We start from the raw sequence: 19591 nt of genomic DNA, 5'->3' as shown, positions 1-19591 counted from the left end.
GAAGGTATGAATAAAGAATATTCATAATTTCAGTATATAAAATATGTAATTATTTTCTCTCTCTCTATATATATATATATAAAGAAGTCTTTTCAGAATAAACCCAGTATGTGTGGAAATTATTAAGTTTAAATACAGCTTTATTGGTAGATTTAGGATGTGTTGGGGATTATAATTAGTTGTTCTTGGAGTTCTGTATTTAATTTCAGATCTCTATATTTCAGGCCTTGTTTAGATATATGCATTATGGAGCCAGAACTTTTAAATTCTTTTTTTTTTTTCTTTCTCCATATACTTTTTTTTTTTTGGCTAGTAATTTTTTTTATTATGTTATATTAATTTTTAAAACAGCTTTTGAGTTCATATCCTTCTGGTTTTTATTTTTAAACTTAGAAACAACAGGATGAAGTCAGTAGTTGTGAAAAATGAGGAAGTAAATGGAAAGATGTGGGAGAAGTGAAATATTGATGACTTGGTGTATAGATGCTCAGGTCATCTTACTTTTCAGGAATAAATGGAACCACGTCTCAGAGAAAATAAGAATTAGGCTTTGTTCAGTCCTAGGAATTCCTGGATAATTTTCTTTATGCCATAACTAGCCTCAATTCAATATAAATTAAAACATACTGAAATATTTCTCTTTTCTACTTATGGTGCTACAAAAAAATTAATTAAGGAAGGGATATTTATTCATATTTGCTGTTTATAATATAGAAATTCAGAGTTAGAAATTTCTTGATGATTATCTGTTATTAGACTAAACTACTTTTAATGGTGAGGTTGTAATTATTCTGAAATTTGAGGAGGAGTTAGGACCCTTAAGTTTACTCTCTCTTAGTCCAGTGTTCTTTTCTTTCTTTCTTTCTTCCTTTCTTTCTTTCTTTCTTTCTTTTTTTTTTTGGATTACTAAAGTAAGCCAATAGATAGCTATCCCAGGACTCCAATTGTAAGGAATAATAAAAAGAAAAAAACAAACAGCTGCTTAATGCTTAGGATTTCTTAGTTGGTATGATATAGATATGAGTTTATGGTCTGAATTGGAAATTTCTCAAAACATTGAGTTTTATGACCTGTCTTTTTTTTAAAGTTTATTTTTATTTTTTTATTCACTTTTTTAAATTAAAGAATAAATTGGATTTGGTCTCCTTCATTTAGTGGCTCTCAGTATTTAAAAAAAGCATGTTGTCCTTATCAATTGGACTCTTCATTTAGTGGATCACCAGTACGAAAAAGCTCATTGTGCCTATTGCTAGAAAGAACACAATTCTAAAATACTAAAGTGGAGAATATAATGGCATCTGCCACTTTTGGATCTCTCTTACAATTTGGTATATTCTCATTCCGTTCATAAGTGACATATTAAAGTCACTCAAGGGATATCTAGAGGGTATTTTAGGAATACAGAGTGTTTCAGGCTTCTGTGTTTTTTCTTTTTAAGATTTTATTTATTTGAGAGAGAGAGAGAGAGTGAAAGAGCATGAGCAGAGGGGGAGGGACAGAAGGAGAGAGAAACAGACTCCCCGATGAGCAGGGAGCCTGATGCAGGGCTCTATCCCAGGACCCCAAGATCATGACCTCAGCCGAGGGCCGATGCTTAATCGGCTGAGCCACCCAGGCGCCCCTTAACCGTTTTTGTTTTTGTTTTTGTTTTCAGAGAGTGAGAGTGAGAGAGAATGAGAGAGCGTTCATGTGCACACAAGCGGATGGGGAGGGGCAGAGGGAGAGAGAGAGAGTCTAACCAGGCTTCATGCCCAGTGCTGAGCCTGACACAGGGTTCCCTCTCATGAACCTTGAGACCATGAGTTGAGTCAAAATCAGGAGGCAGAGGCTTAACCGATTGAGCCACCCAGGCGCCCCTATAAAGTAGATATTTTAAAAACATAAATGAGAATCATTTTAATGTATATTGACCTAGAACCACCCTATAATCAGACAAATTTCCGAGTCGGAATATGTAAATCTATTCCATTTTTTTTAATGTGCTTTATAGTATTCCACTAAGATATGCCATAGTATGTTAACCAAATCCCTATTGATGGATAATTAGAAGTTTCCCAGTTTTACGTTTGAGTACTCTTTAATGTATTATTTTCATAAGTAGACTATTGACTTTTTTTTTTTTAATAGTATGAAGTATTCAGAACAGAGGAGGAGGAAAAAATAAAATCTCAGGGACAAGATGTTACATCATCAGTATATTTCATGAAGCAAACAATCAGCAATGCCTGTGGAACAATTGGACTGATCCATGCTATTGCCAACAATAAAGACAAGATGCACTTTGGTAAATAATTTTGTGTTACTGCTTGGCCCCCTCACCCTCCTAAGTTAAAAGTTAACTTATTGAGCAGTAGGTGGTGCTGTAGTTCTTTCTTTTAAAGTAGTAAAGGAACCCTTTTCCCCTCTCCATTCTTTTATAATGGGAATGTCTATTTTTGTGTTGAAGAAATATTAAAGTTTCCCTTTTTTTTTTAAAGATTTTATTTTTTTGACAGAGAGAGACACAGTAAGAGAGGAACACAAGCAGGGGGAGTGGGGGAGGGAGAAGCAGGCTTCCCACCGAGCAGGGAGCCCGATGTGGGGCTTGATGTGGGGCTCGATGTGGGGCTCGATGTGGGGCTCGATGTGGGGCTTGATCCCAGGACCCTGGGGTCATGACCTGAGCCAAAGGCAGACACTTAACAACTGAGCCACCCAGGCACCCCAATCTTTCCCATTCTTTTATGAGTGATAAACGGAGGTTTAACAAACAACTTAAAGCCTATCATTTATCCCAATTTTCTTACATTTCTAGCTTACCAGTGAAAAGGTTTTTACCCGAAAAGGTTAGGATGCTAATAGTATTTTCATATATCAGTGAGATAGCAAACCTTCTCAATTTTACCTTAATATTCTCAGAATCTGGATCAACCTTGAAAAAATTCCTCGAGGAGTCTGTGTCAATGAGTCCTGAAGAACGAGCCAGATACTTAGAGAACTATGACGTCGGTACCTTCTTTCTGTCTTGATCTCAATTATGGGCAAAGTTTTGTGGGATTGTAGATTCTTTTTGGGGGTTTGTCTTGAAACTAGTTTTAAGCACTTGTGGATTTTGTTGTGTCATTACCTGAAATATCCATAAATGTTGATCAGTTGCCACTTCTTTTCTACATCCAGAGGTGAATGAGAAAAAAAAAGTTTGATTGACAAATATTAAAAATACTTTATGATTGACCACTGCTTACCATTCCCTCCCTATAAATAAATATATGCCTGCCAATACCCTATGTGTCTTTCACTGGGAATTTGGAACAAGGCTGAATACCAATGGAAAAAGCAAAGGTTTAATGGTAGATGCCAGACCATACTTTAGCTCTTTCATCCTCTTAGTAATGTTTTTGCATGTGTGAAGACACAGGCTACATAATCTACTTTTAAATGATTGTACCATTTCATAGAATTGTTTTAGAGTGGCATTTAAATTTCATTGGTTTTGAAATCTATTTTTCTTTTGAAGTTCTTTTTACCTTTTAGTAACACTATTAAGTAGATGGTAAGTTCTCTGAAATTAGAAGCGGTGTAGTGTACAGATTATTTGGCTAGAAAAATGCCTTACACAGAGTTTTTGCCCAATGAATCCATTGATTTGATTATGTTGTTTTAGCATTCTTATACACTTTGATTATCTTAAATTGTTTTTTCTTAAAAAAAAACCCCTGCAGATCTCATAAGATATCTTTATTTTACACAAAAGTAAAATAAACAACACAAAAGTCACCAGTAATCCCACCAATGGGAGACAGCCATCATTATTCATATTTTTTATAGGGAGTGTGTATATCTATCTATATATATATAGATAGATATACACACAATTTTTTAAAACAAAAATTTGATCACACTGTAATATTGTTTTATAATTTGTTTTTTTCACTTAACTTATCACAAATGTATTACGTACCAGTAAGTATATATTTGACATCATTATTTAATGGCTGCATAGCTTTCCATTGTGCAGTATTTTATTTCACCAAGAAATTGTTGGAAATTTAATATTTTTCCTCTTTATTCACTATTTAAAAAAATATACAAGGAATATTATTGTAGCTAAATCTTTACAGATATCCTTAATTGTATATACTTATGTACAATTACATGTAAATAAACTCCTGGAACAGAAATTGCTGGATCAAACAATTTGCATGTTTTTAAAACTTTGATACTTATTTCCAAATTGCCATTCATAAAGGTACTTTCACCCCAAATTTACTACTTTTGCCCTTTTTCTTCATTTTTGCTAATAGTGGGTATTATAAGAGCATTTTTTTTAAGTTCAGAAAACTAAAATCTCTAGCTTCTGATAAATGCATGCTTTCTGCTCCCCATTTTTATTTTTTTATTTTTATTTTTTGAAGATTTTATTTGTTTATTTGAGAGAGAGAGAGCACATGAGAGGGGGGAGAGTCAGAGGGAGAAGCAGACTCCCTGCTGAGCAGGGAGCCCAATGCGGGACTCAATCCTGGGACTCCAGGATCATGACCTGAGCTGAAGGCAGTCGCTTAATCAACTGAGCCACCCAGGCGCCCTCTGCTCCCCATTTTTAAACTGCTGACTGAAGCTGCATGATTAAGCATAACTACAGCCAGAGCTGCAGAGGAGCATGTAACCTGGAGAAACAGATGAGATAAGTTTTCCAGTCTCTGTCTGTGAGATGCTTACTTTATTCTGGTCCCAGCTGAATAAAGTGTTAAAACTTTAGTTCTAACAAATAATTTAAATGTCTCCCACTTCACATCTGGAAATTACAAATAATCAGATAGTCACTTTCCTACGTCTTCAGGGATTTGTGGGTTGGAAAGTAGAGCAATTCATTTCGTTACCCAGAAATCATTCTTTAATATTAAACTGTTCCTAAATTTCTTCCAATTTGTTATCTCTTAACAAAGCTTTAGATGTTAAAATTTAGCTTTGTTGTTTTCTTTTAAAATTTTGGATATAGTCATTTTTTCCAATTAATATCTTGTGTTCTTATTACAGGCTATTCGAGTCACTCATGAGACCAGTGCCCATGAAGGTCAGACTGAGGTATTTCACATTTTTCAAAACTTTTCTTGCCATGTGTAAGTTTAACCATAGTGGTGTTGTATGGCGTGTAGTTTTAGAAAATTACTTGGACTTTTTTTTCCTTTGAGGAAATTTGCTTATGTGAAAGTAGTCATGAAGTAGCTCAAGAACATGTATTGATAAGGTATTAATAGGCACTTCGATATCAGCCATCTCAGTTTGTCTAATCATTTAGACAGATTGCAGACTGTGGGCTGGTTGCATCTTCCTTATTAGATTCTTTTGACTTATGCAAGTGTTTTGAGAAAAATATCTGCATGATAGTACAAGTAGATGAACCTGTAGGATTTTCAAGACTCTTTATCATGCCCAACCACCAGCAAAAAACCCATTGTACTCTTTGCTCAATAAATCTGTTCTGGGGCAATATGATTTCTACCATCTTCATTCTGTTAGTAGTTCTTCACCTGGGTCACCTCTCCTCTCCTTCATCTCTCTCTTTTTTTTTTTTTCTCTTGGTTTCTCTTATTCCCTCTCCATTTCTTTTCTTTCCCTCTAAGCCTCATGTTCCCACTTTTGGAGGAAGTTTGTCAAAGGTTATTTCAGTCAAAATGAATAGAGTTTAATTAAAGTCATTTGGTAAATTTATAACAAATTTAAGTCTTGGGGCGCCTGGGTGGCTCAGTCATTGGGCGTCTGCCTTCGGCTCAGGTCATGATCCCAGGGTCCTGGGATCGGGTCCCACGTCTGGCTCCCTGCTCAGCGGGAAGCCTGCTTCTCCCTCTCCATCTGCTGCTCCCCCAGCTTGTACTCACTCTCTCTGGCTCTCTCTCAAATAAATAAATAAAATCTTTAAAAAAAACAAACGAACAAATTTAAGTGTTAACACCAGAAAATTATAGATTTTCTTCTTTCTTATCCATGTGTGACTTGAAACCATATTTTTTCACATACAAAGATTATATTGCCTTTATGCTTTAACAATACTTGAAAAAATACTTGAAAAAATATCTGATTTAAAAATATTGTTCTTAAATATTTTCACTGTCTCCAAAAGTTTTTTTTTTTTTTTTTTAAGGAGAAAACAATTCAATACTATGATATACCTGCAGTTTTTCATAGATTGAAGTGGATAAGTGAGTGTTTGGAATAAAGCCATCTAGGAATTTAAACACTAATTCCCCCTATAATTATATTATACCGTCTTGGTTGCTCTCAAGTTCTGTTTTCAGGGGTGTGGACTTTTACTTTTTGACTAAGTTTACACACGTACACACACACACACACACACACACACACACACACGGCATCTCTAAATGTCTGTAACACCAGATTGGAAATTAATGGAACGCTCCCTTTTTAAGTTGCTTTGTATGATCCTAGGCATGTTCTTAATCTTCACTATGCTTTGCTTTTTTGTTTGTAAACTTATAGTATTAAAATTAACAATGATGGTGATCAGCATGAGATTATTATAAAATATGAAGACAATTATAGTAAAGCTACTAAATGCTTTAATACATGTTTACTTCAAAAAATTTGTCTTTGCAATACCTTCTCTTGCCTTCTTTTTGGTGGCTTTATCCATATTATGCTTCAATAACTCTTTTTAGATGATGTTCACAGCTTTTTCCAGACCTAAATTCCACTTTTCTTAATCTTGGATGCCTTTTAGACATCATCTGAATGATCACCAATATTTTGGAGTGCACTTGTCCTTGTTTGAGCTTAGTATATTGTATTTTAAACTTTTTCTTTCCTTTATTTTTCCCGTTTCTTGTAATAATTGCATCATACATTTTCCCCATTATTGCTAATCTAATAATAGGAATTTATTTCACTTCTTCCTCGAAGATCAGCTTCTTATGTAGATTCTCAATCCTTAATCTTTATTCTAATACTCATTCATTTTTACACAGTTCTCCTGGATTACCTTTCCTGAAAAGGTACTCAAATTTTTCTGTTTTTTTTTTTTTTTTTTTTTTAGTGTGTAGAAAGCAGTGATTATCAAGGTGAGGTAGGAGTAAAAGTTAGGATTTTCTGGACAGCTTTTTCTAAATTTATTCTCAGAAGAATTAATTGCTTTTGCTCATTTTGCATCTCTTATAGTTGAGGATCACTGCTAGAGTGGCCCTATTTTTTTATGTGTACTATAGCCCCAAAGTGTATTGGGGTAAAAAAACAAAAAGTGTTTGAGAACCATTCCCCAAGGATATACAATAAATTTCAGCCTCTTTAGCCTAGCTGTATTCAAGGCTTTCCTAGCCCTTGTCCTTCTAACTTTTCAACAGTGTCTTCTCTTTAAATATTTCTCTCTTGCTATACCTCATTTTATTGTTGCTATGCTTTACCTCTTGCAATTTACTCTTGCTAAAAATATTCCTTCGTCAATCTCTGCTCTTCCTACTTCTACCCATTCTTCAAGATTTGGCTTAAATACTACCTTCTGCATGAAACAATACATTCCTTCTATGGACTCTTTTATATGACTTCTATTTGCATTTAGCTATTTTCATATTCTTTTTCATTTGTTTAAGATGTGTATTTTTTCACTTTTTTTCTCTACATTTTAACAGCCCTGAAATTAAGATGTATTTTTACAGTTAATGTCATAATTAACTTGCTTAGTTGTGCATAAAATGTGACACATAATGACTGGTACCTTAGATTTGATGAAATGGGGCATCATATCTACCTTACTGTGGCTCTTAGGCCTAGGGTTGGTATCTGGTTCATTTGGACATGCTCCAAGATATCCAACACCATTCCTTGCACATGAGCACCATACATACTATTATTTCACCATAATTCCCTCAGAACTATCCTTAGTGATGTAAGAACTAAACAACAACAACAACAACCCCATCGTTGTTTTTTCCATAGTCCTCTGTGTAAACAAGACATACTCATTAGCCATTTTTCTTCAATAGGGCACTACTGACGTTTTGGGAAGGGTTCAGTTCTTTGTTGTGTGGGGCCATTTTGTGCATTCCACGGTGGAATATAAATTACTGTATTTTAGTCACTATTTTAGTGACTCCCAGTCACTGAGAGAACAAAAACCCACAGCATACATTTTCAAATCCAGTATGAACCAGCTTAAAACTTTTGCACCAGGTAATATTTTTGTGATCATCTCATTTCAGGTTCATCTGCCATCTATGGGCTTAAGAGTTTTTGACATGTTATTATCTCCATTGTCTCTATATTCTAGCACACTGGTTTTTGTCAGTTCCTGGAAAAACAACTAAGTCTTTCTTTTTTTTTTTTTTTCAACTAAGTCTTTCTGATTTGTATTTGTTTGCTTGGCTGCCATAACAAAATATCACAGACTGGATAGCCTAAGCAACAAAAATTTATTTTCTCACAGTTCTGGAGGCTAGAATTCAATATCATGGTGCCATCAGAGTTGGTTTCTGGTGAGCCACTCTTCCTGGCTTGAAGATGGGTACTTTCTCACCTGGCCTTTCCTCTGTGTGCATGTGGAGGGGTGGAGAGAGAGAGAGATTGATTGATTGATCTATCGATTGATTGATCTTGCCTCTTATAAGGACACCAGTCTCATCCAGTTGGAGTCCCACCTTATTAACCTTAATTACGCCCTTGAAGATCCTAACTCCAGATACAGTTACATTGGGGGTCAGTGCTTCAACATAAGCATTTTGGGGCAACACAGTTCAATCTGTAACACTATCTTTATGCTGTCTATTGACTCAGTACTCTTCTGGATAAATCCCTCTTATTTGTATAGTTGGCAACTTCTTATCCATGAGGTCACTCCTGAAAAGTCATTTTTTCAAAGAGGCTTTTCTTTTATCATTGTTAAGTATATCCACCTCTGTGAATTTTCTGTCATAAAATCCTATTTATTTTCTTCCTGGAACTTGTAAATGATTTATAATAAGGTTTTTTGTTTGTTTGTTTGTTTTTCTGTTTACTTACTAGACTATAAGCCCCATGAGGTCATGGGCCTTGTTTGTCCCATTCACCTTGAATACCCAGGACAGTGCTTGGCATGTGTAGGCATTTATGAGAAATTACATATATAAAGGTAAGGAGCACAGGATATAGGTTTGTATGCTGACTCCACTACTTTGTAGCTTAGGCAGGATACTTTCCTCAGTGTAAATGGAAGTAGTAGCATCTACCTCATGGGACTGCTGTGAAGATTGCTGAGTGAATCATATAAAGTGCTTAGGATAGTGCTGGGCATGTAATGGACCTTCAATAAATATTAGGTGGTTAATTTTATAAGGCATTCAGAAAAAATGAACGTGGATGGCAGAGGGTGAGGCTCTAATAAGGTAAGGAAGAGGCAGAGGAAGAAAAGGTGAAGCCAGATCAAGGAGGGGGCTTGGATTTTACAGGCAGTGGGGAGCCACCGAAGACAGTGTGTTTAGTTTTCAGCATATTGAGTTTAAGGTGAGTTTATGGGTTATCTGTGTAGAAGTTGGATATGGAACCTAAAGCTTTGGGGAGACATCTGAAATCTTTTGTATTTGGGTAGTAGTTAGAACCTTGAGAATTCTATAGAGGGAGAATAGTGGTCGACCACAGTAAATCCCCAGGGCATGTTGGTATTAAAGGAAGTGGTTAGAGGAAGAAGAGCCAGTAATAACAGTGTAATTGCATTGGTAGTCGTCACTGACATCGCTGGTACTCAGTCAGAACATGTTCATGGGAGTAGGGCAGGCAGGAGCCTTAGTGCATGTAGAGATTTGTAGACTAAATGAGAAATCAGTAAGTCAAACCACCCAGATACAGTAGTGTCTTCAGAAGATTGGCCTTAATATGCTACTACAGACCAGTTGTCTGTTTACCTGTATGGTTTTCGCCATCCCACCATGAACTCAGGCCGACTATGGCTAATCCAGAAATTTAGACAGGAGCCCCACCTCACTTATGTTTCATTAACCTATACTGAAAATTATTGCTTTCGTTTTTCACTTAAGATAAAAGAACAATGAGATATGAGGAATTTAAATTATGTGTTTTTAAAATTGTGAACAAGTGGGGCGCCTGGGTGGCTCAGATGGTTAAGCATCTGCCTTCGGCTCAGGTCATGATCCCAGGGTCCTGGGATCAAGCCCCACATCGGGCTCCTGGCTCAGTGGGGAGCCTGCTTCTCCCTCTCCGTCTGCCTCCCTCCCTGCCCATGCTCTCTCTCTCTCTATCTCTGTGTCTCAAATGAATAAATAAAATCTTTAAAAAAAAATTGTGAACAAGTATCAGTGATACAATAATGGAAGCAATCTGCAAGTCCAATGTGAAGAAAAGAAAAAAAAATCCAAAAAGGTATTTAACTTGCCTTTAAACTGTACTTTTATTTCATTGATGCTTATCTAAAAAGCAATTTCTAAAGTTTGTTATTTGTCCATATTAGTCTAGGAGCCAGTCCAGATAAAAGTAGAGATCTTCTGATAATTTATTGTTTATTTAAATTTTTACAAAAGAATAGATTTATTTTACTGCTCAGAACCCTCCATTCAAGTTTATAATAATAATGAAAAGTAATAGAAATTGGCACTATTTTTTTTTAAAGATTTTATTTATTTATTTGACAGAGAGAGATGCAGCTAGAGAAGGAACACAAGCAGGGGGAGTGGGAGAGGGAGAGGGAGAAGCAGGCTTCCAGCCGAGCAGGGAGCAGGGAGCCCGAGATGCGGGGCTTGATCCCATGACCCTGGGATCGTGACCTGAGCTGAAGGCAGACACTTAAAAACTGAACCACCCAGGCGCCCCCGGCACTATTGTTTTATTTATGGTTTTAAATAAACATGCCAATATGGAAAGTGTAGCAAAAAATGCTTTTTGATTTATATATATTTACTTCCAGTCTTTTCTTTAAAATGTATCTTTTTTCTTTCTTTCTTTTTTTTTTTAAGAGAGGCAGCAGGGAGGGTCAGAGGGAGAGGGAGAGAGAGAATCTTAAGCAGGCTTCATGCCCAGCATGGAGCCTGACTTGTGGCTTGATCTCACAACCCTGAGATCATGACCTGAGCTGAAATTAAGAGTCAGATGCTTAACTGATGGAGCCACCCAGGCGCCCCTTTAAAATTTATACTTTTTTTTTTTTAAAGATTTATTTATTTGAGAGAGAGAGAGAGAGAGAGCGTGTGCAAAAGTCGGGGTAGGGGCAGAGGTGGAGGGAGAATGGAAGGAAAGAATCCCAAGTAGATTCTGCACTGAGTGCAAAGCCCATCCCAGGGCTCTATCTCATGACCCATGAGATCATAACCTGACCTGAAACCAAGAGTCATATGCCTCCCAGGTACCCCCCCTTTTAAAATTTATCTTTAAAACAGTTAAGGGGCAGCTGGGTAGCTCAGTTGGTTAAGCATCTGCCTTCAGCTCAGGTCATGATCCCAGGGTCCTGGGGTGGAGCTTGCCCAGTGGGGAGTCAGCTTACCCCTTTCCCTCTGCAGCTCCCTCTGCTGTTCCCCCTGCTTGTGACGTGCTCTATATCGAATAAATAAATAAATAAAATCTTTTTAAAAATTAATAAAATAGTTAAGATTAAAGAATTTTGTGGGATTTTTTTTCTTTATATTTTATCATGAGCATTTTCTTGTCTCATCAAGACCTTTTCATAAAGAATTCTTTGTGACTGTGTACTACATTTGAATGAACCATAATTTCCAGTTTTTTTTAAACTTTTGATGTTTGTATTGTTTTCAGTTTTTCAAGTTAAAACTATAACTTCATTAAATATCTTTCATTATCCAAGTATTCATTCTAGGTTCTTTTTTTAAGATAGTTTCTTAGAGGTAGAATTACTGAGACAAAGGGATGAACATTTTTAAGATTCTTATAGAATATAAAATTGTCTTTCTTTCATTTGATCAACCACATAACCTGTTTGAGCACCTATAATGCCAGGCACTGTGCTAGGAGCTGTATATACAAAGATGAATAGTTTGTGTCTTTAAGGATCTCTCACTTCAGTGGAAATAGCCCCAAAACTAACCCTTGCCAGTGTTGAATTCTATTTTTAAATTTTGGCATGTGTGATAGAGGGAAGTAATAAGTTTGGTTGCTAATGACAGTTCAAAGATCTTTACTACAAGTTTACAGAATGAATTTAAATCATGAAATTAAATTGTAATTTCTTTATGATATATGTGATAATATATTTTGGTTAGTGTTGTTGTCCTATAAGAGGAAGTTTATTTGACTGTTAGGTAAGCAATGAATAAATTGTGATTTCAAGTATGTGTTCATATATGTATACACAGTTAAAGATAAAATGTGTGTGTGTGTGTGTATTTAATTTGCTTTTTGGCCCAATCAGTGCAGACTGTCAGTGGGGAAAAACAGTGTCAGGTTTCATTTTCATTCGATGTAGAAGTATAGTTTTCATGGCTTTATTTTATGCTGCAGTACAGTTTTGGTGATTTTGATTATGTTAGAATTAGGGTAAATTAAGATGTTCACATTTATTTCTTTTTTAAGGATTTTTTTTTCTTTCCCATCTTTTAAAGAAGCTAACCCAGTTAGGCAGAAACTTAATGCCCATCACCCAGTTAACCCATCCTTCCACCCACCTCCCCTCCAGCAACCCTCAGTTTGTTTCCTGTAGTTAAGAGTCTCTTATGGTTTGCCTCCCTCTCTGTTTTTATCTTATTTTATTTTTCCTTCCCTTCTCCTATGTTCGTTTGTTTTGTTTCTTAAATTCCACATATGAGTGAAATCATATGGTATTTGTCTTTCTCTGACTGACTTACTTCACTTAGCATGACACCCTCTAGTTCCCTTCACATCGTTGCACATGGCAATATCTCATTCTTTTTGATGGCTGAGTAATATTCAAACACTAACACCATGTCTCCAGGCATGTAATCAGTTCTTTACTCTCACTAAAAAAATGATTTATAGATAGATTAAATTAGTTGTTGAAGGGTAAGAAATGTAATTACTACTCTATCCTGTTTATACTTTTTCTCCCCCCTTCTTAGGTTAACGAGTGCTTTGTCCTAAAATGGATCAAAATATTCTTTTCTTTCTTCATCATCTTATTTATTTATTATTTTTTGACAATCTGAGGGTTTTGGAAATAGAGATATTAAGCTATTACTTATTTTAAAGGAAAATTCTTAGACTGAACTCATGAGTATACTCTTTCAGATCTGACTAGCTGTAATCCTCTATGTAAAAATGTCTTCAGCAATAAACATAGAGTCAAGGTTAGGTTTGGGGATGGTGAGGTTTTTCTGTTTGTTTTGTTTTAAACCACAGCTTTCCAAAACAGAGGATAATGCTAGGGTTTTTTCATTTGTAATAAATGAGAACCTATTCTCACGTTGCAAAAAAAAAAAAAAAAGAATTTCTGGGAATTAGTTTGGCCAGCTTAACAGTGGTAAGGTTGAATTTAATGTAACATGTACAGATATAAGTCATATTAATAGAGATTTCTGACCTGGAGAATTATAAATTGAGGTGAGAAAACACAGTTGTTAAAACCAGTAGACGAAAAGTCTTTTAAGACATTCTTAAATGTGGGCATTTTGATTTATTAGGTGAGCAAAATGAATAAATTTGCCATCATGCAGATTTTCCATGGACTATGTGATGGTATTTTGTGTATTTTGATATCTAGCCCATGTTTCACTTTGACTTCTTTGCCAACTAAACATGGATACTCTATAGGAAAGTTTGCATCTTTTGCATGAATCTGGTTTTACTTTCCTATTTTAAATTTGGACCTTACATTTAGTGTAATCCAATGTATTGTATAGATAGATAGTAAAAATATCTACAGAAATCCATTTAGAATTAATTTATAATTTCGATTTTAAACTTTTCAAGTTAAAAATTTTTCATGTTTTATATATGTGTACATGTTCTCATGCATGTGCACACACGTGCTCACACATGTATGCACACACATTTATATTTTACTTCTTTTCATAGCATTTGGCAACCCTAGAGAAGTTCCTAATTCTTTTTCTGTCCATGTGCCATTTTTTAGACTCAGTGATATTTCTAATATCTGAAAGGACATATACATTCAAGAATAACTTAAATTTGATTGTGATCAAGTACATATTTTATCAACAGGTCAATAAAAGGAACCATGATTTTTAATGATCATATAATGAGAAGCTAAAATTATTTTTAGAAGTTGAATTTCATTTTTTTTCAGTATTTTATTCCCATTTCTGCCCTGTGATGAGGAGATACTGTGAAAAAAGCGCACATTGTTTTCTATTAGAGATGCACAAATAAAGTAGGTTCTGAAGCCAAAAAATTCTCACTGTGAAGTGACTGGGGATGCTTGGAAACATTAGGCATGATTTGGGGTGCCACAGTATCAATTGAGGAAGTTTTCTTTGTAACTCTTTAGTGTCATTTATGGGTGAATACAAATAGAAATTAAGGTGCTTAGTAACTTCCAAATATTCTCATCTTCTTAATTTTCACTGCTTTTTAAAGTATGTTTGCCATCTTATTTTAATAATTAGTATAGTTACACTATACTAACCCTCTAAATCCCTTAAGATCTATCTATGTTACCCCATTTTATAGGTGGGAAAACTGAGAAGTAACTTGTTCAAGGTCACATAGTTAGTAAGTGACCATGCTCTGAAGGTAACAGAATGTGCACATAAATCAAAATTGCTAACACAAAAAAGAAGAAAGGGAGGATTTTTAATTTAAAAGTTCTGTTTTTGTCCTAAAAGCAAAGTTAACACAGCTAATAATTTTTTTATTTAAATTCAATTAATTAACATATAGTGTGTTATTTGTTTCAGAGGTAGAATTTAGTGATTCATCAGTCTTATATAACACCCAGTGCTCATTACATCATGTGCCCTCCTTAATGTGCATCACCAAGTGACCCCATTCCCCTACCCCCTTCCCTCTAGCAGCCCTCTGTTTGTTTCCTATGATTAAGAGTCTCTTATGCTTTGTATCCCTCTCTGATTTCTTCTTGTTTTACTTTTCCCTTTTTTCCTCTCTGCTCCTCTGTTTTGTTTCTTAAATTCCACATATGAGTGAAACCATATGATAATTGTCTTTCTCTGATTGACTTATTTCTACAGCTAATAAATTAGTGCAAATATGTAATGCATTATAAATGTCCATTCAGAGTTGTGCTGAATACTTTATTCTTTGTTACCCCTATATCTAAGTTAGCTCTTAGTAGATTTTTCCTTATATTGAACATAAAATCTTACCCATAAACCAACCACAGTCTTTTGACTATCATATTGTGTATATTTCAGAAAACAGTAATTATTGTAAGTATCTACCAGTTAATGATCCCTTCATGTTCAGAAAATTACATAGTTATAATGATATTTTTCTTAATAACAGGATGTCCATTAAAATGAGAAGATGTTTTGGGTGTAAGCCAAAATCTACTTAGTTTATTTTAGCATTTTAGAATAATTCAGATTTGAGCACTTAAATAACCTACCAAACACTTGATGTCTTTTTTTTTTCCAAACACTTGATTTCTTAATAGACAAGTTCTTTTAGGCAGACCCTCTGCCCTCTTTTTAAAAAAATGTCTGTATCATTTCTTTTTTTGTTTGTTTTTATTTTTGTTTTTTTTTAAAAGATTTTCTTTATTTATCTGACAGAGAGCAACACAGCGAGAGAGGGAACACAAGCAGGGGGAGTGGGAGGGGGAGAAGCAGGCCCCCCGCCAAGCAGGGACCCCGATGTGGGGCTTGATCCCAGGACCCTGGGACCACGACCTGAGCCGAAGGCAGACACTTAATGACTGAGCCACCCAGGCGCCCCCGTATCATTTCTTTTTAGCCTTTATAGTATTTCTAATTCTTTGGTTAATGTTAAACAGTTTAAAGAGTAATGTTCATTTTTCCTACACACAGAGACATGTACATTAATCGGAAGAAGGTAATTTTCCTTTTTAAAGGGACATACTCCACCTTTTTATTAAAGGTTTAAATCATTTCTTTTTAGCTTCCATGGTATGTCTAATTTTTTTTATTGTTATTAAACAGTTTAAGGAGTAGTTGACTCATTTTCTCATATACAAAGTGACATGCACATTACCTGTGAAGGAAAAGTAATTTGGCCTTGTAAGACCCAGGTATTTTGTTTTTGGGTTTTTTTGTTTGTTTTTTCTGAACTAGTTATAAGTTTTGGAAAACAAACTCTTGAATTGTGTTTGGAGAATACAGATGAAGATAGTAATAGATTTCCCTCTATGAATCAGTTAAATTAGTTGACAGTTGATGGGTGAGTGGCTTTGTATGTAATGAAAACACTGAATTTAGAGCTAGGAGTCATGTGTTCTGCCTCTGGCTTTGACAGTCACTAGTTGAATGCTTTGGGCAAGTCAACTAAGTCCTTGTGCTTCTGAATATTAAAAACCCCAACATTGTCATGATAAACTCACTCTATGTCTGTATTTTATTTTATTTTATTTTTTGGTATTTTATTTTTAACTCAGAGGATTTAAGTCAGAATGAGAATGCTTAAAAATCTCTTAAAATGAATGTTTATACCTAATTCTTTCATGCAACAATATTTTATTAAATTCCTAAGAGTTCTTTGTAAAGAGCAAAACATTTACTCTGCTTTTAAAATGGCAAGGTTCTGAAAAGTCTATTCTAGGTGTTCCCAAACATCATGTAGTAAAGAGATAGATTTATATTACACGTGAAATGTTCTGTATGTAGTCACATTATACTGTTGCATTACCCACACAGCAGAGGGGGTGCAGGTTCAATGTTAAAGTCCTGGCAAATGTTGATGTTTTTAATAATTTTAGTGAAATATGTTAATTTTTAGCAATTTTGGATTCCTCTACCAGAACTGAAAAACTGAGGAAGTGAACTCTTTATTATGCCTCTTCTGAAACTCAAGAATAAACTGTAAATATTTGATCTTTTCCAATTAGTATGGAAGACAATGTGAAAAATTGGATATTTAGTCTCAAGATTCAGTTTACAGTTTAAATTTTCATATTTTGAAAGCAAGACTACCTTGTTTTCTTAAGCTATTGCATTGAAAATTATGTTAATATGAAAATTTAAAAGTTGGTGTGTATGTCTTTAATCTTTGTAATTCTAGGAAGAAAGCCTAGGAATTTTAAGATTTCATAATAGCACACTTCATATCAAAGTCATTTCATCTCTTGAAATGATATTACTTGACAGCCTTTTCCTGAATTATCATATACATTTTTACTGAAATTGAAAATATATATGATGTACACTGTTATGCCTAAATTATGAATTAAATTATCTTAAGAAATCATGTAGTTAGAAAAAATATGTATATATTGTGTTCATTTAGCATTAGGTAGACATAAATATGACTAGACTAAACATTTAGAATTATTACTCCTAATGTTTAACATCTTAACATATTCATTTATTTATTAAAAATAATACTTAGTAAGCTGGCACTTATGCTATAAAATAGTGGGTAACAGCTTTCCTGCCTAAGACCTTTAGAAGGTGGTTAAAAGTAAAACAGTCATAATATAGTAATGTACCATCCTATTTTTTATGTTCTACAATATAAAAACATAGCCAGATACAAACACACACACATACAAACTTCAAGTGTGGAACTCATTCAGCAGGGTGTACTTTTTTCATTTTTTCCTCTTATATAAGCTTACACTGGAAGACATGATGAGTAAAAAAGGCTAAAATCACCTATAGATAACTTGATAGAGTTTGGGCAAAAATTGTATCTTCATCTTTAAAAAGAAATGATCATAATTTTTACCTTATAGGGTTACTGTGAGGATCTATGGCATCTATAGTTCAGAACATCTGTTACATAATAGTAATCACACAATATTAGCTATTACTATTATTTACTGGTGAACATATAAAGATACTTGTGTGAACATACAGCATAGTTTATAAATGTAGGAAAGTAGAAACAACCTAAATATACAATAATATATATATTTATGGTACATCTATTTAAGAAATAACTTGCCTTGAAAAATGATATAGATACATACTTATTGGGGTGGATAGATGCCCAAAATATATGGATAGTGAATATAGCAGCATGAAGAGTATGATCCCTTTTTGTAAAAAAAAAAAAACCAAAATGCTAAAAAATTTTAACAAATTGCTAAAGGCCAAGTATAGGCTAGTATGAAACTATAAAATTGCTGTAAGGGCCCCCAAAAGGGAAGCTCTCATTCATTCCACAGACCTCACTGGTACTTATAAGATAGACTAGGGACAGGACTAGAGAGAGCCCTAAGGTACAAACCTGAGGAAGGGAGCAGTTTCTACTTTGGCTAAGGCTCTAAGTCTTGGTTCTTCTCCCCTACAGAACAAAACCTAAAGATGCTAGGACAAAACACTTTCTTTGGGGAAGGGAATAGATAAAACCCCCTTTTTGGGGAAGGAACAGAAAACTATGAGAGAAATTGCTGGAGGAGGAAAGCCTGATCCTTAATACGAGGGGTAAACAGCCTAGCTATAATGGTAGAAGCAATGGCTAAACCAGAACAATAAAGAATATCTCCACCTTCCCACCATTAAAGACCAGCAAGCACCAATAAACAAGTGTCAAAAATGTGAGAGTGAGTCAAGAACAAGGAGAGAGACCTCTGAGCATGCACTCTGAGAAAAAGTCCAAAGCTTTGGGTGGAACAAGAACATTGAAAAAGAAAGCATCCAGCAACCCAGCTGCTACCCTAAGCACAAGGTAATGCTAGATGAATTTTAAGCTGATAGGGTGCTAAGGTTAACCATAGCACAATAAAACACAAACAGCTCAGCTCCTGACCAGATTAATTCAATTCCACACATGAAAGGTCTAGCAGAAGAGGTATGCCCATTCTCAGGCATAAATAGTATTTACCTCAGTCTGCTCTTACAGAAGATGTATAGCTTTTAACCAAAAATTACAAGACAAAGAAGAAGAAAAATAACAATACACTGTTATTAGACAAGGCAGTCAACAGAATCAGAGTCAGATATGATCCAGATATTGGACCTGTCAGATGTAGTTTGAAATGACTATAATTAGTGTGTTAAAGACTCATGTGAAAAAAAGTGGACATGCACTAACAAAAAGTGAGTATCAGCAGAGAGTTGGAAACTATAAGAATCAAATGGAAATGCTAGTAATGAAAAATATGGTACCAGAGATGAAGAATGCCTTTAATGGTTTCACCAACCAGGAGACAAGACAAAATTGAGGGGAGAATCAGTAAATATGAATACAGATCACTAGAAATTACTTCTACAGAACCACAAAAGTAAAATATACTGCTGGTAGTGGGGGGTACTCAGGTCATCTAAGAGTGGTAGGGCAATTTCAAATGATCTGATACATGAAAGGAGAATCCTAGAAGGAAAGGAGAAGTGGGAGTGAGATGGAGACGTGGGACAGAAAAAATATTTCAAGATCTAATAGCTGTTTTTCAAAGAATGATTAAAGACCTCAAACCACAGCTTCAAGAATCCCAAAGAACACTAGATAGGATAAATACCCCCACCCTCCGAAAATCAAACACATATATACACTGAAATGCATAATATTCAAACTGCTGTGTAAATGAAAGATAAGTAGAAAATGTTCAAGGCAGCCA

At 34.8% G+C, this 19591-nt stretch overlaps 1 protein-coding gene across 3 annotated transcripts in view; it reads left to right on the top strand.

Moving 5' to 3' along the window:
• The window catches only part of UCHL3 (ubiquitin C-terminal hydrolase L3), a 43295-nt gene that overhangs the window by 8635 nt on the left and 15069 nt on the right, over nt 1-19591 (top strand). For all 3 annotated transcript variants that reach the window (XM_027589386.1, XM_027589385.1, XM_027589387.1), the window contains 3 exons: nt 2128-2284; nt 2899-2984; nt 5017-5064. In XM_027589386.1, the coding sequence (XP_027445187.1) occupies nt 2128-2284; nt 2899-2984; nt 5017-5064 (291 nt within the window). The remainder of the gene's footprint in view (nt 1-2127; nt 2285-2898; nt 2985-5016; nt 5065-19591) is intronic.

This window comes from Zalophus californianus, chromosome 3, assembly GCF_009762305.2.
Source record: "Zalophus californianus isolate mZalCal1 chromosome 3, mZalCal1.pri.v2, whole genome shotgun sequence".
Taxonomy (NCBI): domain Eukaryota; kingdom Metazoa; phylum Chordata; class Mammalia; order Carnivora; family Otariidae; genus Zalophus; species Zalophus californianus.
This window is presented reverse-complemented; position numbering and strand designations above follow the sequence as displayed.